General features: G+C 53.5%; 1 protein-coding gene across 5 annotated transcripts; it reads right to left on the reverse strand.

Moving 5' to 3' along the window:
• Positions 1–472: 472 nt before the first annotated feature.
• Positions 473–25,788, reverse strand: KLF15 (KLF transcription factor 15). Of its 5 annotated transcripts, none has more exons than XM_079122268.1 (3): positions 23,766–23,926; positions 18,631–19,734; positions 473–556 (listed from the first exon to the last, which is right to left on the reverse strand). In XM_079122268.1, exons 2-3 carry the CDS (start codon positions 19,707–19,709, stop codon positions 526–528), a joined length of 1,110 nt encoding a protein of 369 aa, XP_078978394.1. In that variant the 5' UTR covers positions 19,710–19,734; positions 23,766–23,926; the 3' UTR covers positions 473–525. The 5 variants fall into 5 exon arrangements, with proteins under 5 accessions (XP_078978394.1, XP_078978395.1, XP_078978393.1 ...); XM_079122269.1 differs by lacking the exon at positions 473–556 and adding an exon at positions 3,168–3,204; XM_079122267.1 differs by lacking the exons at positions 473–556; positions 23,766–23,926 and adding exons at positions 12,740–12,994; positions 24,440–25,788.
• Between the last annotated feature and the right edge of the window lie 1,786 nt (positions 25,789–27,574).

Consider the following 27,574-nt stretch of genomic DNA (forward strand, 5'->3'; position numbering starts at 1 on the left):
AGAATGGTATATTTAAGTCCTGAAAGAAAATAAACCAGCCAGCCGAGATCACTATACCCACAGAGGCTATCCTTCAGAATTGAAGAAGTAAAAAGGAACCTTGAAGATTAGCATAAATTAATGGAAGTCAAAAGATGCTTAAGGGAATAGCACACCAAGAAGGAGAAGAAGCATAATTAACAGCATGAGGGCATGCAAAAGAATAAATTCCACCAAGACAGTAGTCATGCAAGTGAGAAACAGGTAAGCATCAAACATTACCAAGATAGTGAGCCAAAAGATGGCAAAGAGAGGAGGAAGCAAAGAATATTCAAAACAACTAGAAGAAAAATGAAATGACAGAACAAATGCTACTTTCATAACATAAATGTAAATGGACTTCATTCTCCAATTAAAACACACCAACTGGATGAATGAGTTAAAAAAGAAGACCCAACAATAGGCTGCGTACAAGAAACTCACCTTGGCCTGGCAAGGTGACTCAGGAGTCTAATCCCAGTGACTCTGGAGGCTGAGGCAGGAGGATCACAAATTTGAGGCCAGCTTCTGTAAGACCCTGTGTCAAAATAAAAAAATAAAAAGCTCACCTCAAACTTGTGATACTCCCGTCTCAGCCTCCCAAGTAGCTGGGATTAGAGGCAGGTGCCACTATGCATGGCCTAGAGCAGCCAAGTTTTATAAAACAAACACTAAAGATAGAGATATACCCCAAATTCAATAACATTGGGAGACATCAATACTGTGCTCTCACTAGATAGACAATCCAGGCCAAAACAAACAAACAAACAAATCAACAAAGAAACAGAGTTAAATTACAGTATAGATCAAAGTATAGATCAGTACAGTATAGTAACAGACATTTACAGAAGATTCTACCCTAAGCTACAGAGTACACTCTCTTTTAATCAGCTTATGGAAATCATTCGAGAATAGACTATATGTTAGGCTACATGACACATCTTTTTTAAAAAAAAATATTTTTATTTTTTACAGACTGCCTTTTGATTCATTGTACACAAATGGGGTACATCATTTTATTTCTATGGTTGTGCACGATGTAGATTCACACCATTCATGTGATCATACATGTACACAGGGCAATGATGTCTGTCTCATTCCACGATTTTTCAAGTCTTAACAAATTCAAAAGAACCGATCTCAGTGGAATAAAATCAATAGCAAAAGAAAGTGTAGAAATCATTATAAACACATGCAGATTGAACGACACTTTTCAACAAATAGGGGGTCACTGAAGAAGTCAAGGGGGGATTTAAAAATTCTTTGAATTAAAAAAAACTGGAAAAATAATAGGATACAGCAAAAGCAGTACTAAGAGGAAAATTCATAGCAATGAGTGTCTCCATCAGCTGTAGAGAGACCTCAAGTAAATGATCCAATGATGCAGCTCAAGGGCTTAGCAAAGCAAGAAACAACTGAACCCAAAGTCAGTGAAAAGAAGAAATAGTAAAGATCAGAGAAGAAATAAATGAAATGGAGACCAAAAAATTACAAAGGATCAACAAAACAAAGAGTTGGTTTTTAGAAAAGGTTTTGAAAAAATTGATGAGTCTTTAGGGAAACTAATGAGAGAGAGGGTGGGGAGGGAAAGAGAGAGAGAGAACTGAAATAAATAAAATCAAAGATAAAAAAAGGAGACAACTGATATCAGAGAAATTCTAAGGATTCTTTAGAAAAACTATATGCTAACAATGTTCACCATCTCTAGCAATTAGAGAAATGCTAATTAAAAGTACACTGAGATTCCATCTCATTCCAGTCAGAATGGCAATTATCAAGAAAACAAGTAACAAGAAGTGCTGGCAAGGATGTGGGGAAAAAGGGACATTCACACATTGCTGGTGGGACTGAAAATCGGTGCAACCACAAGGGAAATCAGGATGGAGATTCCTCAGAAAGCTTAGAATGGAACCACCATTTGACGCAGCTCTCCCACTCCTCAGTTTATACCTAAAGGACTTAAAATCAGCATATGACAGTGACGCAGCCACATCCATGTTTATAGCAGCTCAATTCACAATAGCTAAGCTATGGAACCAACCTAGGTGCCCTTCAACAGATGAGTGGAAAAAGAAACTGTTGTATACATACACAATGGAATATTACTCAGGCATAAAGAAGAATGAAATGATGGCATTTGCTCGTAAATGGATAGAACTGGAGAATATCATGCTAAGTGAAATAAGTCAATCCCAGAAAACCACAGGCTGAATGTTCTGTCTGATGTGTGGATGCTAACACACAGTAAGGTGGAGGGGAGAAAGGAATAAGAAGTTCACTGGATGAGACAAAGGGGAATAAAGGGAAGGGTGGGGGATGGGAAGGGGAAAGACAGTGGGATGAAGGGCACAGAACTTTCCTAAGTTCATACATGAACACACGACCAGGGAAACTCCACATCATATACAACTGCCAAATGGGATCCTAATTAGGAGAAGTTCAACTCCAGGGATGTATCATGTGTCAGAACACACTCTACTGTCACGTATTTCTAAAAAGAACGAATAAAAAAATAGGAATTAAAAATCTGAGAAAATCTAGAAATGGACAATTTCTGGACACATACAATCTACCAAAATTAATCCAAGAAGATATTTTTTAAAAAACTAAATAGACCCTCCCCGCACAATATGGCAGTCTTGTCCCCTAGTCCCTGAGCAGCGTGGAGGCTGGGCTGGTTCTGACCCATTTAGGGAACTAATGCAGGACTCCGTGGGTGGATTAGGAAGCTTCTGGTCTTGGTTCTTCAGAGTTCTTGGGGATTGAACCCAGGGCCTTGCGCTCTACCGACTGAGCTACCTCCCCAGCCCCTATTCTCTATTCTTAATGAACAGAGGAACCGACTTGGTGTTCGGCTGGGACAAGGTTCGAGGGAAGGGGAAACACACCAGGGCACACACCGCTGGGTATAAAAGGGGCACCAGAGGCCCCACGTGAAGGGCCCACGTATCACAGGCACAAACTGGAAGTTCTTATTTACAGTACCTCCCTATGCCGCAGGAAAATGGGGATATTAAAAATGCCTGCCTCATAGGATGGTTCTGTGTGTGGATAAATCTCTTCATGCTCTGGACCACATGAGTCTCCATGTTCCAGAACTTTCCTTTCTGTACTTACCAGTGCATTATTTCAGTCCTCCGGGCTTGTCCTTGAAGTTGTCAGATCTATCCAAATAGGAGGTCTTCGCTACTGAGAAAAACGCAGAACACGGCACGTGACACTTTCCTGCTAAGGAGGAATGTGGTCTTCGGTATTTCCTTTCTTCAGCTTCTGCTGGATTTAATTTGCCTTTTTTTTTGTTTTGTTTTTTGTTTCTTAAAATGAAGACTGAAGAGGTTGGTTGGAGACCAGGTTTCTCTTCCAACACAAGCATTTAGAGCTATCAACTTCCTCTCTGATTGCTTTTTTACTAATCTCTCACCGTCGTTAGTATGTTATGTTTTCATTTTTTTCTCTTTAGAAAAAGACTTTATAATTTCCTTTTTAATTTCTCCCTTGGCCCCCGGGGTTATTTTAAAGCTGCTCGTCACTTCTCAGAACCTTGGGAATTTTCCAGTTATCTCTCCATTATGAATTTCTAATTGAGTTCTATTGTGGCCAGAAATCATTCTTTGTGTGACTTAAATCAGTTAATTTTTTTCTGTGGCCCAGATTATGGTTATGTTCAGAAGAAGGAGCATCTGCTGTGTCTGCGTGGAATGTTCTCTCCGTATCAGGTAGGTCAAGTTCATAGGCAGTGTTAGTTAGTTATTTTTGTAGTGAGCACTGAACCCAGGGGCACCCAACACCTGCGTCAGGTCACATTCCCAGTGAATTCTCTCTCTTTCTCATTCATGTATTTTATATATATATATATTTATATAAATTTTGAGACAAGGTGCCACCAAGTTGCTCAGGGCTTCACTAAGTTACTGAGGCTGACTTTGAGCTCTTAATCCTCCTGCCTCAGCCTCCTGGGTCTCTTGGATTACAAACACACACCATGGTGTCTGGCTTTGTTTTGTGGGATAGTACCTGGAATTGAACCCAGGAGCCCTTGACCACTGAGCCACCTCCCCAGCCCTATTTTGCATTTTATTTAGAGACACGGTCTCACTGAGCTGCTTAGGGCCTCCCTTTTGCTGAGGCCAGCTTTGAACTCAAGGTCCTCCTGCCTCAGCCTCCTCAGCCACTGGAATTATAGGTGTGTGCCACTGTGCCTGTCTTAGAAGTTGTATTCTAATTCATGATTCATTTGCCTTTGTCTGTTTTGATACCACATTTAATGTTTTTTGATCACTATGGGATGTCTCCATAGATAAAACCATATTGTACTCTTATATACTGACTCTTCTAGATACATTTTAGAATCAGGTCAAGGTCCATGTTTTAAAAGAACACTGGGAATTTGTATTGGAAGTGCATTGAATTATAGGTGAATAATGATAAAAATTAGAATTTGACAGTGTCAAACCTCTCCATACGGGAAACATTGTAAGCGTCTCTATTTGGTCTTCTTTATGTTTTTCATTGAGGTTTAATTCTGTTCTTACAGATTTCATTTGTCAGTTTACTGCAGGTCGTTTTGATTTTTCTTGCCGTCGTGAATGCTATTTATTGTTATGGTCATGAATCTTTTTTTTTTTTCTTTTTGGAGCTTAAGAGTTGTGTTTTTTATTTTTATTTTTTTGTCCTTTAAAAATACACATGGCAACAGAGTGCACTCTGACATGTCACACACACATTCTTGTGGTGGGACATGACGGGGAGTTTCCCTGGTAGTGTGTTCATATATGAACAGGAAAGTTCTGTCCTGTTCATTCCACTGTCTTTCCCCTCCCCCTCCCTTCCCCTCATTCCCTTTTGTCTCATCCAGAGAACTTCTGTTCTGCTCCCCCTTATTGTGAATCAGCATCCACATATCAGAGAGAACATTTGGCTTTGGTTCTTTGGCACTGGCTTATTTCCCTTAGCATGATAGTCTTCAATTCCATCCATTTACCAGCAAATGCCATCATTTCATTCTTCTTTATGGCTGAGTAATATTCCATTGTGTATACATACATTTTCTTGATCCATTCATCTGTTGAAGGGCACCTAGATTGGTTCCATAGTTTACCTATTGTGAATTGAGCTGCTATGAACATTGATGTGGCTGTATCTCTGTAGCATGCTGATTTTAAGTCCTTTGGGTATAAACCAAGGAGTGGGATAGCTGGGTCAAATGGTGGTTCCATTTCAAGTTTTCTGAGGAATCTCCATCCTGCTTTCCAGAGTGGCTGCACCAATTTTCAGTCCCACCAGCCATGAATGAGTGTGCCTTTTTCCCCACATCCTTGCCAGTGAGTTGGGTTTCGATTACCTGGATGACCCGCCCTTTCCTGGGTCCTTTGCCACATGTTCTCAGGGGCTTGGGAGATTTGTCTCCTCCATGGTTGTAGCAGACAGGATGCAGGCTTGCACATGGACCATGCTCGGCCCTCGCCATCATCCCATACCCAGCTGGCCCACTGTCTCAGGAGGAGGGTGAGCAACTCATGGAGCAGAGTCCCAGTTCAGCCAGCCAGCGGGACCCAGATTCCAGCAGAAGCCCTTGGTCCCGCACAGATACACCAGGCTAAGTCCACAGACTCCCAGGCAGCCAGGTCTTCCTGCCTCTCCCTTTCCTACACCTGTCCCTCATTCTTTTTTCTTGTTGTATTGCATTGGCAGGGTGCTGTGATTTTGATCTGGTTTGAGTCTGTCTTCCAGGGGTTCCATTGAAATTCTATCCCCATTGTGAGATTTTAAGACTTAATCTTGCTGGGCACGGTGGCATATGCCTCTTATCCCAGTGGCTCGGGAGGCTAAGGCAGGAGGATCGTGAGTTCAATGTCAGCCTCAACCACTTAGCGAGGCCCTAAGTTACTCAGTGAGACCCTGTCTCTAAACAAAATACAAAAAAGGGCTGGGGATGAGGCTCAGTGGTCAAGAGCCCCTGAGTTCAAGCCCTGATACTCCTTCCCTCAAAAGACTGTGGTATATAGAGATAGGGATTCAGGGTTAGATAAACTCATCAGGGAAAAGACCCAAGATTGAATTCTGGTGGCTTCATGAGAAGAGAGAGACCAGAAAACACCTCCCTGTCTCTTGCCACGGGATGCTCCAGTCTGCCACAGGACTCTGCTAGCAAGAAGGCAACACCTGATGCAAACCCTTGACCTTGGGCCAAAATTGTGACCCCCCAATAAACCTCTTTTTTTTATAAAGTAGCCTTCCTCGTGTGTTTCATCATAGTAATGAAAGTGGAATAACACACAAGGATTGTTCCACAAACAATAAGAAGTCATATTTACACTTGTGCATGTGCTATTGTTCACAAGGATAGGTGTGTCTGGGGAGCCCAAGGTCTCTCTCCATCAGCCCAAGACTCTCTCTGTGGACATGTTGCATGTGGGGAAGGACATCAGGCACCTCAGACACCTGTCACGCGCAACCCGCAGACACAATCTCAAGACTCAGCAGCCCCCATCACGGGATGCCCAGATCATCTGCCTGGTCTTGGATGGCGAAGGCTCATCTTCCAAGGGTGCCGCTGACTGCCTGGAGAATGGGTTCTGCTCTCGGATCTCAGGTCGCCCAGGATGGGGATACATGTGGGGTCCTCCTTGGGGTAACGGGGTCTGCCCCTCTGTGGACTGGAAGGAGGGACAGTGTGAGAGGGGACAGCCCCAGGCACCTGGTAAAGGATGGAATGGTCCGTGGATTTGCTTCCTGTCCAGGAAAACAGGCAGGCTTTTCAGATGGGTGGGTCTCATTTATTGCTTGGGACTCGGTCAGCAGTGGCATCAGCTTTTAGTTCTCCCTGCTATTGAGTGTTTAATGATCTGTGAGGGGACACCGGGACACGGTCACAATAGAGTCCTGCCATCCTTTATAGGGAGTGAGCTCCCACTCCAAAGACCCGTTTGCCAGGAAGATGTTCAGATGCTGTTACTGGAGAACACTGGCTTTAATCCAACATCTACTGGGAAGAGGACTGGATTCATTTAGAAGAAATGTCTTACTAAGCCTCTCCAGGCGAGGGGAAGATACAGCTAGCAATAAAAATACCACTGAGCCAGGCATGGTGGCACACGCCTGGTGGCTCCCCAGTGGCTTGGGAGGCTGAGGCAGGAGGATCGCAAGTTGGAGGCCAGCCTCAACCACTTAGCGAGGCCCTAAGCAACTCAGTGAGACCCTGTCTCTAAATAAAATAGAAAAAGGGTTGGGGATGTGGCTCAGTGGCTAAGCACCCCTGGTACGAAACGAACAAACAGACAAAAAGAAAAAAAAAAAAAAAAAAGAAAACCACCAATATGGCTGGGGATTCAGCTCTTGCCCAGCAGGCATCAGGCCCTGGGTTCCATCTCTAGCACTTTTAAAAAAATGTGAACTTCTGAACCACAAATAACTACAGCCTTTGCTATTTGCCAGATGCCGTTCTAGGTCTATTTCATAATTCTCACTCATTTCATCTGCACCATGACCCTAAGAGGAAGGAACTATAATCATCATCTCTTAAAGGGAGCTGCCTCTGTGTTGTGTTGATTTAAAAAGGTAGGGAATCTGAGGTTCCAAGAGAAAGACAGAGGAGCATGGAGGCAGGAGAGACAGACCCAGAAAGCAAGTCCTGCAGGGCATGGAGGTGCACACCTGGAATCTCAGTCCCTCGGGAGGCTGAGGCAGGAGGATCGCAAGTTGGAGGCCAGCCTCAGCCACTTAGTGAGGCCCTAAGCAACTCAGCGAGACCCTGTCTCTAAATAAAATATAAAAAGGGCTGGGGATGGGGCTCAGTGGGTAAGCGTCCCTAGGTTCAATCACCAGTCCCCCCGCCAACCCAAATACACACACACACGGCTTAAATTCCTTTTATCTGAGCTATAGATTGGGACTGAGAGTGTAGCTCAGTGGTGAAGCTTTTTCCTAGCATTACGAGGTCTTGGTTCCATTCCCAGCAGCGTATGGAAGAAAAAAAAAAAAGAAGCATAGACTTTTCTGGGAATTGGGAGATGGATTCATCTTACTTTAAGTACTTGTAACTATGCGCTGCTTTAAAAAAAAATTTTTTTTTTTTTTTTTTCGGTACTAGGGATGGAACCCAGGGTGCTTAACCACTGAGCCACATCCCCAGCCCTATTTTGTGTTTTATTCAGAGACAGGGCCTCGCTGAGTTGCTTAGGGCCTCGCTAAGTGGCTGAGGCTGGCTTTGAACTCGCGATCCTCCTGCCTCAGCCTCCGGAGCCGCAGCGATGGCGGACGTGCGCAGACGCGCCCGCCGGGCCCTGCTTTTGTTCCTCTGCTGCTGCACCCCCACCCAGCTCGGCTCGGCTCTTCCGCCTGGCTTTCCAAAGCGGGGTAACTCGCGCCCAAATCTATCACCAGATTGCCAGCCAGTCCCGGGTGTTTTCCAAAATCGGCTCAATTCAAGGTTGGGGTCAAGTTCACCAAAGCCAGACCCTGGGAACAACGGGGACAACCTGGGGACCCTCCTCTGCCCTTTCTGTCCCTGCTGGCTGCTGGCCAGTCCTCGCCACGTGGACTTTGAGGATTGAGGCGGGAGCCGAGCTGGGGTAGGTCAGACACTGGCTGCGCAAATTCTCCACCTCCACGGGGTTGGGGAAGGGGGTGTCCTTTTTGGAACAAAGTGTCCCTTCCTGCCAAGGATGGACATTCTGAGGCCTGCAGCAGGACCTTCCTGAACGGGAGGAGCGTGGAGCTTCAGTATCTTTATCACTTGATGATTGATTGACTAACTGACGGACTGAAGGCGGTGCCGGGGGCGGAACCCAGCGCCTCCTGCGTTCGAGGCGAGTGCGCTACCCCTGGGCCACGCCTCGAGCCCTTCCGTCATTATTTTAGGTCCATTCCTCAGGCAGGAGGGCCTCCTTCAGTTTCTGAGATTTCCTTTTCCCCATCTGATCATTATTGTGTATTGATTATTTATTGGTCATTTATGGCCTTTTGTCCATCTGCTATAGGTCTGGTGTCAGGAGTGGTGACGGCAGACCTGTTATCCCAGGGGCTCAGGAGGCTGAGGCGGGAGGATCGAGAGTTCAAAGCCAGCTTCGGCCACTTAGCGAGACCCTAAGCCACTCAATCAGACCCTGTCTCAAAAAAAAAAAAAAAAAAAAAAGAAAAGAAAAAGAAAAAAAATTCAAAACGACCTGGGGTGTGGCTTCGTGGTTGAGAGCCCCTGAGCTCAAATCCCCAGTATAAAAAACAAGCCAGCAAATTTGTTCCATCTTGTCACGGTTGAAGGGCATCATGATGTGTTAGGGTTCTTATTTCACAGATGAGGACTTTGAGGCTCAGAGAGGTCAAGCTACGTGGCCGAGCTCACACAGCCTCCTTGGACAGGGCTCCAAGGCCCACTTTCAGGGAACAAGGTATTTTCTGAGTCCTTGGAGTCTGTCCCATTTGTCCTTGGGTCTGATGCAGAACCCCACCTCCCCTCGGGGCGGCGTGAACTTCCCCTCACTTTCCATCTCTTGCTCATTCACCTGTTCTCAGTGCCCTTGGGAATGTCCCTGGGGGTGTGTCCCACGCAGCAGTGTTTGGAGTCCCCCTGCCACTCCCTCCTATGCCAGTTTGAACTCTTCACTTGCATTATTTTCTATTTCTTTGCAATCTCCATTTTTTAAAACCAGGGATTGAACCCAGGGGTGCACAACCACTGAGCCACATCCCCAGCATCCCTGTTAAAAAAAAAAAAAAAAAAAAATTTAGTGAGGTCCTAAGCGACTCAGTGAGACCCTGTCTCAAAATAAAAATATAAAAAGGACTGGGGCTGGGGATGTGGCTCCGTGGTAAAGTGCCTCTGGGTTCAAACCTTGGTGCCTAAAAATAAAAAAAAATTAAAATGAAAGGAAGAGAGACTCAGGGGCTTGCTCACTGTGCCCAGCTGAGCACCAGCCCACCCACTGAGACCTCGGAGGAGCTGAGACTCACCATAGGGCACAGGCACCTCATGGTGGCATTGCACGCGTCAGGGGATCCCAGTCTCAGGGGGACAGCTTACAGCACCCTATCATAGTCCCCGGGCCAAAGTGGCCAACCTGGCCTTGGCTGGACAGGTCGGCTGGAGGAGTTGAGGGATCAGACCCAGCCACGGGCGAGGCAAGCCTGGTGCACATGCACGTGACTTTATTCTAGTGTCGGGGTCCTGACCCGATGGCCACCCTCCCGCGTCCCTCCCAGGGCCCTCTTATCTGTAGCTGCAATTGATCGTTTCTGGATGAAAGCTCATGTTCGCGCTGTAGATCGATGCCTCGCCTCTCCAGGGCATGTTTGTCTTCGGAGGGCAGAGCTGGTCAAGGGCAAAGGGCAAAGGTCGCAAGGCCCAGTTCTTTCCCCAGGACAGGATCACCAGGAGGAGGTGTCTGTTCTCTAATCAGCAGTACTGGTATTACAGGCCTGCACCCCACGTCAGCCAAACTCCTACCTTGTTTAAGCCACAGAACTCAGGGATTTCACAGCAGCCTGACTCATATGCTGCCTGGTATAGTGAGCAAGAAAGGGCACTTCCTGCTGGGTGCTTGGGAGGCCAAGGTGGGAGGACCACAAGTTCGAGGCCAGCCTCAGCAATTTAGTGAGGTCCTAAGAAACTCAGTGAGACTCACTAAGTTGCTTAGGACACGGAAAGTTGATGACTGCCAGGTGCCACTGGACAGGACAGAGGAGCACGAGGCAGTTCTGAAGCCACCAAGGACAGTGCCTTTCACCTTCTGTGAAATTTTATATATATTTATATTTTGTACCTGTGATTGAGTCAGGGGCACTTTACCACCGAGCCACATCCCCAGCCCTTTTTAAAATTTTTCTTTAAATTTTGAGAAAAGGTTTCATTAAGTCGCTTAGGTCCTGGCTAAATTGCTGAGGCTGGCCTCCAATTTGTGATCCTCCTGCCCCAGCCTCCTGAGTCACTGGAATTACAGGTGTGCACCACTCTACCCGGCACATCTGGTTCTTTTAAAGAGCAGGGTTCACAGGAAAGAGTCACTTGGAGGAGCTCCTGCTACGTGAGGGTGAACCGAGGGAGCCCTCTCGCCACAGGCCTCACACCAGCCGAGATGCTGAGGCAGGCCGGCTTGGCTGGGGTTGTGGCCAAGCAGTGGTAGAGTGCTTGCCAACCATGCATGAGGCCCTGGGTTTGATTCTTAGCACTGAAGGGAAAAAATAAAAAACAAAAAACAAAAAAAAAAACCACTTCAGCCTAGCCATTTTTCAAGGGAAGTTCAAAAGGGTAAATGATCTGCCCTCAGTACATACCAAGTATGCAGAAGGTGCACAATAGGTGCTTGAATCACTCAATAGAGGCAGGAAGCGCTTTGTGTACATCCCACAGGCTTCCCATAGGTGACATCAGAAGAGGGCCCAGGCAGCTCGGGAGGCTGAGGCAGGAGGATGGCAAGGGGGAGGCCAGCCTCAACCACTCAGCGAGACCCTGTCTTTAAGTAAAATATAAAAAGGGCTGGGGAGGTGGCTCAGTGGTCGAGGGCCCCTGAGCTCAACCCCTGGCCCTGTTTGGGCTTATGGAGAAGGCAGCCCCATTTGGGGAACCCTGAACAGGCTGGGTCCCCAGAAGACCTTGAAGCCCCAGTGCAGACACAAGCTCGGCCCCAGAATCCTCCCCGCGCCCCATGAGAGCCAGGAAGACAGTACACGAACACCCCAAAATGGTCAAGTTCTTTTGTCTTTTTATTGGCAAAGTAAATATATCTTTTTATGAAGGACCAAAGAAAATATACAGAATTGTAACATATGTACACCAGCTTTATAGATTTTTTTTTAAATTTCAAATTTACACAAATGTCGATATGTTATTAAAAGATACTTTAGGCAGCTGTCCCTATGTACAGTTTATTTACATACATTCATAGGATGTGAAATAAACCTGTCCAAACAAGCTAGTTCGTTTGATATTAATTTCTAGACAAGAGAAGGAATGCATTGCTAAATCCAGGCTGGAAAGGTCTACCTAGTTCTTGGGACTCCTCGTGTGGCCTGTTCCCCTCTCCTCCCCATGGTGGCCCTAGTGGCTGGTGTCGGGATTTGTCTGGCGATTCCGGGAGGAGAGCGGGAGTCACACTGGGTATACAGATACTTATGGTTCCGTCTGTCTGTCTTGCACGTTTAATTTCAAGCTCATGCACTGCCAGCCCCCACAGAGCAGGGGCACTTGTCGCCTCTCACCCACAAGAGGCCCCAACTGGCCAGGTCCTGCCCTTCCTTGGCCCTGTTGTCCCCTCTGCTGATCATGCTGAGAAAAGCCACTTGGGCGTAAGAGCCCCGGTAACACAGTGCAGCCCTGGACTTTTGGCCTACTTCCTTCTTCCCGGCATGGCTCCCTCTGGGAACTGAACGTTTCAAAACTGCCCATTTCTTCCCCAGCAATAAAGTGTTGGCTTTGGCCCCGGTTGGGTAGCCCAGTGGGAGAAGGGCCAGGCCCCCCAAAACCCTGCTTCAAGTTGGTGGCTTGCAGGAGAGGTCCGGCCACACCTCGGGAAGGCACAAAGGGACAAAGAAAGGCACCGGGGCCTGCCTCCTGCCCCAGCGCTGGGGGCCCGGCCCCCAGGGACGCGGGTGAGCCAGTCTAAGTTCCCCCGGGAAAGGCAGCAGGCGGCGCGCTCCGGGGACTCGCACGGCGCGCTCCTGCGCTTCAGAGGTGGGCTGGGACCGTCGCCATGTCCCTCTAAAGGAGGCAAATAAATTATTGCTTAAAAAAAGAAAAAAGAAAAAAGAGAAAGAAAAAAAAATGGGGCTGGGCATCGGGGGGGCTGGGACGGGCCGGCGGCGCTGGCGGGGCGCTCAGTTAACCGCGCGCACCGAGCGGCTGCTCCGCGGGAAGCGGTGCACTTTGATGTGCTTGGAGAGGTGGTCGCTCCGCGCGAACTTCTTCTCGCACACGGGACACTGGTAAGGCTTCACGCCCGAGTGTGAGCGCCGGTGTCGCGACAGCTCGTCGGAGCGCGAGAACCTGCGGGACACAGCGCGGTCAGCCAGGCGCACGGGCCGCTCTCCCGGGCCCCGCGGGGACGCGTGGCACCTGCCTGGCGGCCCGGGCACGCGCGGTGCCGCCTCCGCCAGACTAGGGTGGGGTCAGCAAAGCTTTGCTGGTTCTTAAAAGAGCAAAAGGACTATGGAGGCTGGGACTCAGAAGTCCCCGCCCAGACCCCCAACCCGGGACCCGCTGTAACCTCTCCAAGGAGGTAACGCCTGCAAATCGAAGGCTCAGGCTGGCACCAAGGGGTCCATCCTCCTGCTTCGAGGCCCCCAGAGCAGCTGCTCAGTATTCTGGACAGGACGGGATCTAAGGCTAAGGGACACACCGCACCCAGGTGGCAGGGGCATGTCCAAAGCTCCGGATGCGCGCAGGCGACTGAGAGCATAAGAGCGGTTGCCTCTTATCAGGAAGCGGGTGTGCGCTCGTGATGCCCACAGGACCACGACGCCACGGGCCATCTCTGAGGAAGGCTGTCCAGAGGGCCAACCGAGGTCCAGGGGGAGGATACAGGGTCCCCCAAGATGGCAAAGGTGTCCCACACTCTTCCATCTTGCTTCCAGTACAGTCCCAGAGAGGTGTCCTTGCACTTGAGTCCACCCCACTCCTGGACCCTGCGGGCCTCTAAGATGACCCTAACAACAATGCACCCCTGCGGGGTGTTCTTAAGAATTCAGGTGATTCTCAGACATCCCCCTCTCTTGGCCTCTGCTGGCCTGGAAGCAAGTACTTCCCACCAGCAAGAAGAAAATCTGGGACAAAGGGCCCCGGCTGCTCGTCACTGATGTCAGGGATCTGAGCTCTCCCTACCTGATCCTGGTGCTGGCAGATGGACCCTCAGATCTCACCACCCCCAATATGCATATTCTTGCCTCCTCTGTATTCCACTCTATTGGTCTTTCCTTGGTCCTTCTTGCCACAGGACCTTTGAACATACAGCTTCGTCTATTTAGAGCACTCTTCCCTGCTCTCCTATACTCTCTTCTACCTATCCCTTAGCGTCCAGCTCACACACCTGCCACTCACCCAGGGAAGCCCTCCAGGACTGCACCTGTTCTAGGCTCTGTGGTATTATGTGCCTCTCCTTCCTTATTTTTGCCACTTCAGGGACTTCAAATTCATTTCAGCCTTTTCTCTCTGGTACCAGGGATTGAACCCAGGGGTGCTCCATTACCAAGCCACACCTCCAGCCCTTTTATTTATTTATTTTTTTTTCATTTTGAGACAGGGCCTCGCAAGTGGCTGAGGCTGGCCTCCACCTTGCGATCCTCCTGCCTCAGCCTCCTGAGTCGCTGGGATCACAGATGTGAATCTAGCTTGCTTTCCACTTTTTGAGGAATGTCAGTCTGTCCCACTAGACTGTCATCTCCACCAAGCAGGACTTGTCCTGTTCCCTGAGGTGTGTCCTGGAACCAGCCCAGTGCATGCTGCATGGTGAGGCTCAGTAAATGGATTTACAGGAAAGAAGGGGCTGAAAGAGGACCCCCAGCAGAACAAAGAGGTGTCATGGGGACAGTCCCAGTGTACCCGGGCACCCGCACGCACACACAGCAGCGCCAGGCCTAACGCCCTGTTCCTAGTCCTGGTTCCTAGTTTGGTGCGAGGCAGGCAGGTGGGTCTTGGGAACAGCACTGGGGGCTGGTGGCCTCACTTCTGCAGGACGAGGACAGCAGGCTGGGAAGCAGGAAGCTGAGAAATCCTTCCCAGGATCTGGGACCAGGGGGCCAGGGTTCGTCCACTGGATGGACAAGACCCTGCACCAGGGCTCAAAGAAGCCAAGGCGCACGGCCGGGATACGGGCTGCCGTCCTGACCTCGCCTTGACGGTCCCCACCCACCGCGCACCCTGCGTGGGCCTGAGCCAATGACAGAACAATCCGGGCCTCCGTGCCCCCAAGAGGCAGCTAGGGAAACGTCCAGAGCAGCTCCTGACATGCAGCGATCGTGCTAGAACACTGTCACCTCTGAGGCTGACGGAGCTGAGCGCAGGGCCTGGTCCCTGGTAAGTCTGGAGGCCTGTGACTGAAGCACACGGGTCCGGGTGACTTTCTAGAGTGGCCTAGAATGTCAGTGCCCCTGCTCTGAGATGCTAATCTGCCCACTGGTGGAAAAGCCCTCATAAAGTCGTGTCAGGGACCAGCATGGAAATGGTACCACCTCCACTTGTGCAGTGCTCAACCTTACCAACCGGACACGGTGCCTCTGCCCACCATGAGGACGGGGTCAGAGAATGCTTGATCACATAGGGAGCCAGGGAGCCAGAATTCTGTCCCTACCACCTTCTGGCTCTGTGGCCTCAGGCCTGCAGTGTCCATTATGAACGACCACAGTCAGCGCCCGCGTGGGGCTGTGGACGGTGTTAAATATTCACGCGCCATGGCAGAAGGGGATTCTTTCTGGAAGGAATGGCCGGCCATTCTGGAACAGGATGTTCCGCTGCAGGGAACAAAGGAGGCCTGTGTTTAAGGGCGAGGCAAGGAGACTTCTAGGAAGCAGGCCACCACCACGTCCCAGCTGCTTCGAGTGGAACAGGCCATTGCTGGTGTTGGCCCTGCTGCGGGTGTAAAATCCTGTCGCAAGAGGAGAAGGGACAGAGATGCTGGGGACAGGACAGAAGCAGAAAGGAGTCAGGGCCGGGTACCTGGGCTAGACTCTGGGGAGGGAAGGTGCCGGGGGTCAGGGCCAGCCCCGGAAGAGGGACACCAGGAAGCACAGCAGCAGCCTCGGGAGACAGGCCAGTACCCGGAAGACCGAGCCCAGCCGCAGGTGCAGGGAGGGTCGAGAGTCCCCAGAAGGTGTGCAGAGGGGGCTGGAGAGCGGTCCCTGAGTCTAGGGTGGGCTGGGAGAACAGGCAGCCCTGGTTCAGCCTCTTGTGAGCTGTGTGACTGTGGAGAAGTGAATTAACCATCCTGTGCCTCGATTGCCTCCTTTGTAAAATGGGGTCACTCCCCAGATGCCCCTCTCATGGGCTCACTCTGAGCTACGGAGGACATTCCAGCTGTGCCAAGGACCCACCAGGGCTTCCTGTTACCACCACGCCTGCGCCGTGGGCTCTTTCCCCACAGCCCGGACACTGTGGAAGGAGTGGGAATCCTGGGTGGGGGAGGAGACACGCCCTGCCACCAGGCGGCGCCCCCTGCAGAACCAGAGCGGGCTGGGAATGTGCCGCCAGTCCACGCTCACCAGCTACAACCCTCTGACCAGGCGGTGCAGTCGCCCCGGGCCTCAGTTTCCCCATCTGTAGACAATGGGTCAGCACTGATGCTTCACAGGAAGGTGCCGAGTTCCCCTGGAGGGGGTATCGGGCCAAGGGACTGAGTGGTGGAGACACTGGTTCTGAGCAGCAGCGCCTGGCCCGTAAACATGACATCTCTCCTTGTCACTCAGGTCCTGCCCAAGCTGAGGTCCCCAGAGCTGGGTCCATCTTTCCATGGGAGAGCGAGAGGGTTCCCTCCACCCTCTACTGAAGACCAGCGCCACATTTAAGGGGCACCGATCTCTTGGGACAACACCCCAGGAGTCCAGGGTCCTTGAAGTCAACCTGGGTCTCCTGGTGGGGGTCACAGAAACATCCTTCCCCGGAGCCAGCTACCCTCTGCTCCCAGCTGGGCAGCCCCTCTGCCATGTTGGGACAGCAGGAAGGACAGACCTGCTCGGTGGAGAAGTTAGGGAAGCCCAAGGAGGGGGTGACAGCAGGGACAGCTCCTGGCAGCCACTTCGTGCTGATCTCTGTGTGCCAGTGTCTTTTCCTGGCTAGGACACCAGCGCCAGGGCTCAGAAGGTATGGGAACGACATTAACCCCCACTTTTAACCACCCTCCCAGTACTTTTTATATATATATTTAAAGACAGGTTCTCGCTGAGTTGCTGAAACCCTCACTAAGTTGCTGAGGCTGACCTCCATTTTGCAATCCTCCTGCCTCAGCCTCCCGAGCCACTGGGATGACAGGCATGCGCCACCATACCCAGCTCAACGTTCTAGAACAATTGCCGCACAAGAGATGCTCTGAACATTTCTCTAGCTGCCTTTGGGGGAAACGGAGGCTCGGATTGTTCTGTCCTTTGCTCCACTCTTACACACCTCCTGCCACTGGGAACTTACTACTTCCTCTAGTAGCCCTGTGGGGCTGACCACCTGCCCTCCGGGGACGTGCTCTGAGGAAGGCCCCTGTGTGTTCTCTGGCACTGAGGCAGTTGGGAAGAAGGCAGGTCCCTGCTTCTTGGGGAAGGGGCATGTGACATCTCACAGTCCATCCCCAACTCCCTGCCCACAGCCTGGCAGGCCAGGATCCCAGCTCCAGGGTCAGCTGCCAGCAGCTGTCAGAACTGCTACCAGGGCAAGAAAACCAAAGCCACAGAGACCGCCGCCTGGGGGCCACAGCCACGTCCCACCGCACACACACCTGGTAACCCGGCACAGACACACGCGAAGGAAGCAAAATGTGTATCCAAGGACACGCATGCGCACACACAACTGTGAGGTTGCGCTCTAGAACACGCTGTGCGCATGCGGAGGAGGGTGCCGCCTCTCTCACACAGCGCGGAGAGGATCAGGGATGTGTGGGCAGCTCCTGCGGCTGTCCCGGGGATGGGTGTCCTAAGCGGGGAAGGACCTGCTGTGGCACCCCAGAGGACATGAGCTCCAGGCAGGTGGCTTGCATTGCAGGCACGGGTGCACATAACTGCTCAAGAAGGGTGAGGGGATGCAGCGGGACCCGTCTGCCTCGGGCACCCAAAGGTTGGGTGATCCTGAGCAAGACCCCGATCCTGGGAGGGCTGGTTTCCCCACGACGCCGTGCAGAGCAGAGAGCCTGGGAAGACTCTGCCACCTCCAAGCCGGCACTGTCGCCACCTGGTTCTCCCTCCTCTTGGTTGGCCTTTGTGGCTTCTCAGATATACTTCTAAGTCCCCAGCAAGGAAGCAAGGGCCAGCCACGTGCCCCAAAATATCTGTGAGCAAAGCTTATCCCCCTGACTAAAGAGGGAGCATTTCTGAGATGGGGCTTCTCTCTCTCTCTCTCTCTCTCTCTTCTTGAACCCAGGGGTGCTTAACCCCTGAGCCACATCCCCAGCCCTTTTTATATTTTATTTAGAGACAGGGTCTCACTGAATTGCTTAGGGCTTTGCTAAATTGCTGAGGCTGGCCTCGACCTTGTGATCCTCCTGCCTCAGCCTCCCGAGTCACTGGGATGACAGGCCTGTGTCAGCGCACCCGGCAGAGGGAGCATTTTTGAGATGGGGCTCCTCTAAATCAATGCCCTGGGTTCGAATCATCCTGGGCACGTCCCTGGCTAGCTCCAGCCTCAGCATCCTCAGATGTGAGCTGAGATGACAGGTGGTACTTACCCTCAGGCCGCTGGCCTGTATCCATCCGGCTCAGGGGTCCTGATTATCCTTCTGCGGGGGCCTAGCGCCTCCAGTGTCACCCTCTCCCCCCTGGATGGGGAGACCCGGCCAGCAGCAGGGGTGTCAGCAAGCCTTACCTGGTCTTTATGGAACTGCGCACTTTTGGCCTAAGTCATGGGTCAGCCGTGCCAGGTCTGGCCCTGCCCCCTGCCCGCCCCCTTCCTAATCAGCCTCAGGACCTCGCGGGCCTGTCCCCTGCCATACTGACCTCCAGCCACAGCCCGGCCACGCGCAGGCGAAGGGCTTCTCCCCCGTGTGGCGCCGCAGGTGGGCTTTGAGGTGACTGCTTTTGGTGTACATCTTGTTGCAGCCTGGGAAAGTACATTTATGCATTTTGATGAGTTCCGCCGCTGGGTTCTTGGGAAACTTCTGGCCCACCAGGAGGCCGGCAGGGCCGGGCCCCAGGGCTCCCGCCCCGATGGGTTTGGCGGCGATGGGCACCGGGGCGATGCGCACGAACTTGGAGGGCAGGTTCAAGTTGGCCGAGGGGACCACCTGAGGCACCAGCGCAAAGGTCTGGCCCTGGATGTTGACCAGGAGCTGGGCCACCTTGACGTTCTCGGGGGCCTGCCCAGGGGAGGCGGGCCCCGCGCCCGGTTCCTGCTTCACGGGCACCGGCTGGATCTGCAGCAGGACCGGGATGGGGCCATCCGGGGAGGGCCCGTCGCCGGGGCCCTGGGCGCTGCCGGCACTTGCGCCGGCTGGCGGAGGGGTACAGCGCTCTCGGCCGCCAGAGCCCGCGTGCAAGTGGCTCCTGTGTGGCCCCGCCGCGGGCTGGCCGCAGGCCTCCGCGTCCTTGCTCTTGCTCTCCGGGGCCTCCTTGGCCTCCGGCTCCATGTTCTCCTCCAGGAACTCTTCGATCTCCTCCAGAGTGGGCTGGAAGGGCCTGGGGACATCATCGGGGTCACCCAGTGGGAACTCAGGGAAGCAGAAATGTTCCCCTTTCACAGGCACGGGCGCCCTCCGCCAGGTCCCCCAGGTCACAGGTCCACTGCTGCCCCCCATGTTCCCGCCGCCGCCGCCGCCACCCAGGGTGGCCTGGGACAACAGGAAATCCAAGATGCTGTCCTGGCCCTCGGCACCCGGGCCTCCACTGTAGCAGGAGCAGAGAGCTTGAGAGTCCGGGCTGGCGCAGGAGCAGGGGCTGGGGGCGTCGCTGTCATCCTCGGAAAGCGGCGACGGCAGCATGTGGTAGGGCCGCCGGCTGGCCAGCCTGTCCCCCAGATACCCCACTGGGCATTTGGGGGACGAGAAGTTCTCGTCCAGTGGCAGCAAGTGGTCGACCATGCTGGCCAGGCCGGGCCGATGGCGGCTGTGGAGAAGTAAGGAGAGTCAGGAAGACGCGCGCTCGGCCGCCCCCGCCGGTCTGTAGCCCCCACCCTGGTGGCCGGCCTGGCCTCCACGTTGCCAAACGCCCGGCTCCTGCCTTGTCCCAGGAGAGATCGGGGCCTGCAAGAGTGTTTTCTGAAACTTTGCCACTGTGTTTGCAAAAGAGCCCTCTCCGATCCCATTGCACAACCCAGGGGGCACTTCTGGTTTCAAACGAATGTTCCAGAAAGAGTCTGGCAAAGGACACACGTGCATGAAAACCCGCTTGTGAAAGGAGAGCGGGCGAGGGTCTCGGGACCCTAGAAGGTCCAGGGCTGGGGAGTCACCGCCTGTCCGAGGTCAGGAATCTCAGTGTCCGGGAGCGCGGCCATGTGCTCTCTGACCCTGTGTTGTTGGGGCATCTCTGACGTTGCCAGAATGAGCAAATAAAAATACAAGCCGCCCAGTGGATGGCAACTTCAGATTTTTTTTTAAAAAAATCAACTACTTTTAATAGAAGTAGTTTATAAACATTCCTTCTTCTGAAATTTTTTAATTTTATTTTTATGGTACTGGGAATTGAACCCAGGGGCGCTTAACCACTGAGCCACCTCCCCAGCCCTTTTTAGTATTTTATTTATTTAGATCTGAGTTGCTTAGGGCCACACTGAGTTGCAGAGGCTGGCCTCCTGCTTGCGATCCTCCTCCCTCAGCCTCCGGAGCTGCTGGGATGACAGGTGTGTGTCATGGCGTCCGGATAGATTTATTTTTAATGGGGCTGGTTGTATTTCAATCTGGGAACTATAGTTTGGAGGCAGAAAAGTTAAAGGACAATAAATGCCTGTCCTCAGTGGCCTCATCGGACTGGCAGGGAGGTTATCCCTAGGACAAGCTTTAACAAGGTGCTCCCAAGTACCCCTGAGACTTTCCCACCAGGGGGGAGGAGGCTCCGCCCATCTGGTTCACCCAAGATCCCAGAGCACCCAATGCATGTGACTCCTCAGCCTCCCAACCATCCAGGGGGACAGGAGACGAGACCCCATTGGCCAGTAAGGAAGCTGTCTCCTGTCCTGCACCCCATGGCCACTGCTGTCCCCACCTGGGACACTCACCACCTTGGGAACGCTCAGCTAATGCCCGTCTTCCCACTAGACGGTGTGTTCCATGTGGCCCCAGTTCCCGGCGTGACACCTGGTTCCCAGGAGGGGCTCAGAAGACGTTCGCAGAGAGGAGAGGCAAACGCTGTGTCCTCTGAAGCCAAAGGCCATGCTCACTGGGTCCCGTGTGCAAGGACAGTCAACAGTGTCTGGCTGTGATAGGGCCACCTTTCTGGACCTTTGTCCCCGCCCAGGGACCACAGCGAGCTGGGTGTTTATCCAGGTTGGGGAAGGGGAATGTTTGGCATTGGGAGCCAGAAATTCTCTGGAGCCTGGTCGCCTCTGCGCCCACCCTTTCTGTCTCCAGGACCACTCTGAGGACACTGCCCAAGGGTCAAATGCATCATTGAGCTGGGAGGTGGTTCGGCAGCACAGCACCCGCCTGGCATGCATGCACCCCTGGGTTTCATCTCCAGCACCCCCAAAATAAATAAGTTCCATTAAATACACTCGAATCACCAAATTGGGTGCTGGGAGGAAATGAAAGTGCCGGATCATTTGTAGAGCAGTGTGAGGCTGGGCCAAGGCCACGTGCCAACCCCCGACCTCCCCAGCCCCATCTCCACCCTCCAAGCAGAGTCTCCAGTCCCATATTGCCAACTATCCGCTGGGCTACCTCAGGCAGGTAGCACAACTTCTCTGTGTCCATTTCTTGATCTGTGCTGGGGGGTGTTGCCAGCAATGCTGTGAGCGTCCAAGGAGCTAACAGGAGCTCAACATGGACGGCAGGGTCTGGCAGACACGTATGGTCAGTACCAGCCACGAGGCTGGCCTCCAAATGAATGAACGCGTGAGTTTCCCCACCCCGCTGCTGGGATGCTAAGGAATCAGGGAACTCCAGCCTCCCTGAGACCCAGAACCTGCCTGCTTAAATGCTGAAATGTGACCAGCAACCAGACATTTCCATATTAAAACAACTACTGCTGCCGGGACTGTAATCCCTGCCGCTCAGGAGGCTGAGGAAGGAGGATTGCGAGTTCAAAGACAGCCTCAGCAAAAGCGAGGCTCTACGCAACTCGGCGAGACCCAGTCTCTAAATAAAATACAAGTAGGACTGGGGAGCTGGCTCAGTGGTCAAGTGTCCCTAGGTTCAATCCCCAGGGCCCCACCCCCAAATAAAACACCCAATGAGTGCTAATATTTTTAAGTGTGAGGAGGGCATGTGGTTCCATTTTTTTAAAAAAGGGAGGCATTCCCTTTCCAAAGCAGAAATTGAGGTATTCACAGATAAAATGATAGAAAAACAGTGTGTGGACAGTAGGTACAGCTGGATGAAGGTACAAGAAAGAGGCCACCATTCTGCTCTGGCTGTCCCTCTGTGTGGTGCCTCTTCCCCCAGCACTTCAGGTGGGGGGCTCCTTGGTTAGATCTCAGCTCAGAAGCCACTCTGTTACATCACCCCAATATTATACTGTCCCCAGCAGGTGCCACGATGGTGGATGATCTTAGTTGTTTCCTGTTGACCTCCCCACCAGAATATAAGCTGTTGGGGCTGTCCTGTGCAGGGCTATGTCCCAGAGATGGCTGGACGAGTAGGACTGGGGAGGCCTGGGTCTTAAGCCCAGGCTGGGCGTCCCTGAGGCAGGATGCGACATCATAAGGAGGGACCAGAAGGGGCGCTAGGACTTCCCGGGGTGCAGGCATTCCAAAGAGGGTGTACCAAGGCTGGAGCCAGCTCTGGTCCCTAAAAAACACCAGCACGTGGCGCAGCCAGAGGCGCAGGCTGCTTGCAGGGGGAGGGGACGCGCTGTTCCGGGCACAGTCCCCGGCTGGCCGCTGGACTCCGCCCCCTCCCTCGCCGGCCAGGCCTGCTGTTTATCCTCCCGGGGACACAGCGGCTGCAGGAACAACATGTAATTGATAACAAGCCCAGCGCGCGCCAAGGGCTTGCCATTGGGTCAGCGTGCAAATCACGGGGGTGGCGGGTGGGGGCCGCCTTTCAAAATAAGAGTCTCTGCTGCCTGCGCTGCCCACAGGCCCTCAAGTCGCCTAGTCCCTCTGTTCTAGCACCTGTAGGGCGGTGAGGGCCACCGGGCTCTGGGGAGGGAAGACTTTGGGGACATTTCTAGGGATCAGGGGAGAAAACAGCCCCCCTGTCCTCTTGGAGGTGGGGGGAGAGAGTCCCCGGGGAACAGCACAGTGGGGAGGGAAGAGGGGACAGGGCGGCTTGATGGGATAGGGATGGCATTTCCTTGGTCCCCTCGGCTGCCACCTCAGCCACCTCTCTGGTAATGTTCGGAGGGGCCAGGGGACCCCGTGGGGCTGCGCGAAGGGGTGTGAGTTTACGTCGAGTGGCCGCCTGTGAGGGCGCAGCGCTGCAGCCGAGGTGGCCGTGCGGGTGTCCGCCAGGCGCTCGCGCGCGGGGGCAGCGGGGGTGTCCACCCGAGAGCGGGAACCTGCGTGGGAAAGCGGGGCGCAGGGACTCGGCTCGGACCCCTCCGGCCAGCCCGGGAGCGCTGCCCGCTGGGCACCGTGCCCTCGGCCTGTGCCCCCCCGCCCCGCGGGTGACCGATAGTTACCCCTCGGCCACCGGCCCCCCCACCCACCCGCCAGCCGCGGGCGGCAGCGCGCCCTGCGTCCCCTCCCTCCCCGGCCCGGCCGGGCGCCCGCCATATGGTAGGACCGGCCCCGAGGGCGACCCACGGACACGCGGAGCCCGGCGCCGAGGCGGCCGCGCGGGCCTGAGCCGTGCGGGTGGCGGCGGCGACCCGGTCCCTTCCGCCGGGCCTGGCGTCCCCGCTCCCGGAGGCTCGCCCCGCTCCCGTCTCCCGGGCACCCGCGCGGAGCCGGGGACAGCGCGCTCTCCAAGGACGGCCGCCCCCCCACGGTCACCCGGGCCGCGTCCACGCGGCCAGCGCTCCCGCCGCGCCTCTCCCACCTGAACTTGGCGCACGCCCGGCCAGCGGCCAGGCCCCGGCGGTCCTGCTGCCCGGCGGCCTGGGCTGAGCGGGGGGCGGCGGCCCGGCTCTGGGTTTGGTGGCGGCCGCGGGCCGAGCCGCGGGTCCTGCGCTCCTCGCCCGCTGGCCCGCGGGTCGCTGCGGCGGAGCTCTGGCCAGCCAGCCGCGCTCTGCGCTCACTCCGAGCCGCTCACGTGACGCCGCGGGCGCCGCGAAGGCTCGCAGGAGGCTCGGCCCCGGGCGCGCCTCCCATTGGCCAGCGCCGCGCGTCACGCGCCCCGCCCCGTCCAGGCCCCGCCCCCGGCCCCGCCCCAGGCCGCCCCAGGCGGAGCGCAGCTGCTCTGAGCCCCGGAGCTGCTGGACCCGCGCGCAGCCGGACCTGAAGCCCGCGCCCGGCCTTCCGCCGCCCACCCGCTGCCCACCGTGGACTCGCCGCGTCCACGAGGGTCCGCTTCCAAAGCTCGCCCCCCAGGTGAGAACGTCAGAGGCCTCAGGACCTAGTAAAAGCCCTGAGATCGTCCCCGAGAGCAGTCCACGTGGGGCGACCGCTAGGGGGTCTGGCTGACCGGATCGGCCCCCGCTACCCCGTCTCCGCCCCGCAGCGTGGCACGTTCGCTCTCGCTCCCGTTAAAGCCGTACAACTTAGGGAAGTTGCCTCGGGGGAGGCGTCTTGTTGGAGAAGTGGGGTGCCTGGTCTTTCCGCAGGGCAATCGCGGCGGTCCTCCGGAGAGGGCGGGCTCGCTGCGCGGCCAGCTTGGCCTCCGGGACTGTCGGAGGAGGGGGACTGACCTCCACTTCCAACCAATGACCGGCTCTTCTCTGGGGACACCGTTAGTGCTTCCCGGTCTAAGGAGCGCGGTGCACGAAGCAATCCTGGGACGCCTTTGCGCTCCGCTTGGAGGCAGGGAGACCGGAGCCCTGAGTGGTCAGCTCGAGGGAAACATGTGAGCTGCGAGTGCTCTGTCCCCTGCTGCGCCCTTTAACCCACATTCCAGCCGGATCCCCAGCCAAGCATTTTACAGATGAAGAAACCCACTCAGAGAGGGCGCAGAAGGGAGAGGGGTGAGGCGGAGCTGGATCTGTCTGCACCAGAGGGCATCTTACACACGTCCACCCCCGGGGCACGTGGACAGAGAGCTCCTTCTATGAAGCTTACTTCCTTTCCCTTCCGGCCCTGGGAGGTGGGGAGCGTTCTTCTCCCTAAGGACAAGGCTGCAGCAGGAATCTGTAGCCCCGTGGGTCTAGGTTGGCTTGATCTGGGGATCCTCTCTCCAGATTAGTGCAAGGCATTAGTACACCTGCATCCGGTGTATTGAAAAGCGACAGCAAAAGGTCAGAAGACGTCTTGAAACAAAGATCCATCCTTGGCAACTGGAGCACACAGGGAAGAGGCCCCAAGTGTCCCGAAGGTGAAGAACAGTCAAGATGAGTCTGTTGAAACCTGAGTCAGATCATGTCCCCCTTGGGTCCAAAACTTTGGCTCCCAACTCGCTGAGAACAAGGAACACTCAAGTTTTCTCAGCAATCTTCAGCCTCCCATTCTATCCCTGACTGTCCTCTCTTCCTCTTGTTCACATTACTCCAATCACACTGGCTTCCTTGTGGTCCCTCAAACACTACAGACTCTACCTCAGGACCTTTGCACATGCTGTTCTGCACTTCCCCCCAGAATTCACAAGGCTCCCTCACTGTTTCAGGTTCTATTCAAGAGTTATCTTCTCAGGGAGCCCTGAATGAACCACCTAACACTCCTGGTATTTTAATTTTCCTATCCCATTGAGATTTTTTTCTTGGTGATTATTACTTTCTAACTTTTTTTTCTTTTTTTTGCACAGAGTTGGGGATTGAACCAAAGGTGCTCTACTGCTGAGCTACCCCCTCAGCTCTTTTTACTTTTATTTTTTGTTTTGAGACAGGGTTTCACTAATTTTCTGAGGCTGGCCTCCAACTTGCCATCCTCCAGCCTCAGCCTCCTGGGCTATAACCTAAGATTATAGGCATGAGACCCCGTGTCTGGCTTTACCCTCTAATTTGTTATGTATTTTCCATTTTATTCTATTTATTTTTTTTGTCTCCTCCAACAGATTAGAAATTCCACGAAAGCAACGATGTCTAGCCCTTCATATCTCCAGCAACAGGCACACAGTAAGCACCCAACAGTTGAATGAATCATTTTTGGAAAGGCTTGAAGCAAACAGGGTCAGTTTGGAAGAAATTAAACAGGATTAAGAAACCTCTATCATGGGGTCAGGGTTGTGGCTCAGTGGTAGAGCGCTTCGCTGACGTGTGTGAGGCACTGGGTTTGAGTCTCAGCACCGCATAAAAATAAATAAATAAAATAAAGGTCTATCAACATCTAAAAAAAAGGTTCAAAAAAGAAACCTACACCAAAGAGATCAAAGAATTGATCACTGGAGAAATTGGAAGAATAATTTTATGGAGAGAGTCCTCCTAAAAACACCCAAGCTAGTTTCCAAAGACGGTGTGTTTCCTGCTTGGTTTATTTCACCCAACACCCCCCGCCACCGGCCTGGCTGAGTCTGTTCATCCTTCAGATAGGAGGTCAAAGTTCACTTTCTTGGAGACAAAAAAATCCCACACCACTCTTATCCCCAACCCCAGGCTAGATCACATCCTCCCGTCCTTCAGAACCCAGAACCCAGAATTAAAGCCGGGCCTCATGAATTTGTGTTGAATGAGTAAATACAGGAATGAGTAAAGGAGGTCGCTGGCATCCTCCTTAGCCTTCCTGAGCTGTCCATCAAAGCCTTGTCGAGGGACACAGCTCTCCTGAGATGGCGGGACATCTGGACAGTGTCCCCGAGAGCTCAGTATTACATTCCCATTTATTTATTTATTTTTTTTAAGAAAATGACATGCATCTCAGAGAGGGCCACACAGAGTCCAGATAACGCTGTTGTGGTATGGCCTGCACGCACCTGCTCCGCACAGCCAGGCTGGCCCTGTCCCCTGGGAGCTGTAGGGAGCCCCGCGTGACAGGTCTGAGTACCTGTCCCGTGTGCCCTGGATCATCTGAGACCTCTCCCCTCCCAGATATTGCCAAAGTGTGCAAAATGGACCCCATCCGGCTGCCCGCTCTTCTGTGGAGGTGTACGCGTCTGCTACAGCCGCGTAACAAAGACCAGACACAGAAACGCATTTCTCACCGCCCTGGAAGTCCCGTGTGAAGGTGTTTAAGGTTAACTGTCACCTTAGGCCTCTCTCTCTGGCTGCAGATGTCCTGCCGCTGTTCTCATGTGGTCTCCCTCCGTGCTCGTCTGTGTCCTGACCACCTCTTAGAAGGACGCCAGTTGTATTGGACTAGGACCCACCTCAGCGACCTCATTGTAAATCTATCACATCTTCCCAGGCCCTGTTCCAAATACGGCCCCCTTCTGGGGCACTTGAGTGTATAGGACTTCAACATATGAATTTGGGGGCATCACAATTGAGCCCATGATCCTGGGGTACCTCAGGCTAATGGTGATCCCAGAGCCTCCTCGCCCAGAGTCACATGCAGTGACCCGGGCCCAGTTTCCTGGAGTGTCACCTGCCAATCAAGGGCCACATAGCACCCCCCTCTGCCAGATGAAGCCACTTTTTTGAGCCTCCCCCAGAGGGATGGAGAGCCCCTGCGGGTCCCCACAGCCACAGGACAAGCCCCCCTTCCTGAGTTACCCTGGCATCCGAAGCTCTGGGGCCACTGACCACCAGACCAGTGTGTCCTGGACAGCCCCAAACCAGCTGGTGACCTTTCTGACTTCAAACCCTGGTCCTAGCACTGTTTGGC

This window comes from Sciurus vulgaris (assembly GCF_902686455.1).
Source record: "Sciurus vulgaris genome assembly, chromosome: 19".
Lineage (NCBI taxonomy): Eukaryota > Metazoa > Chordata > Mammalia > Rodentia > Sciuridae > Sciurus > Sciurus vulgaris.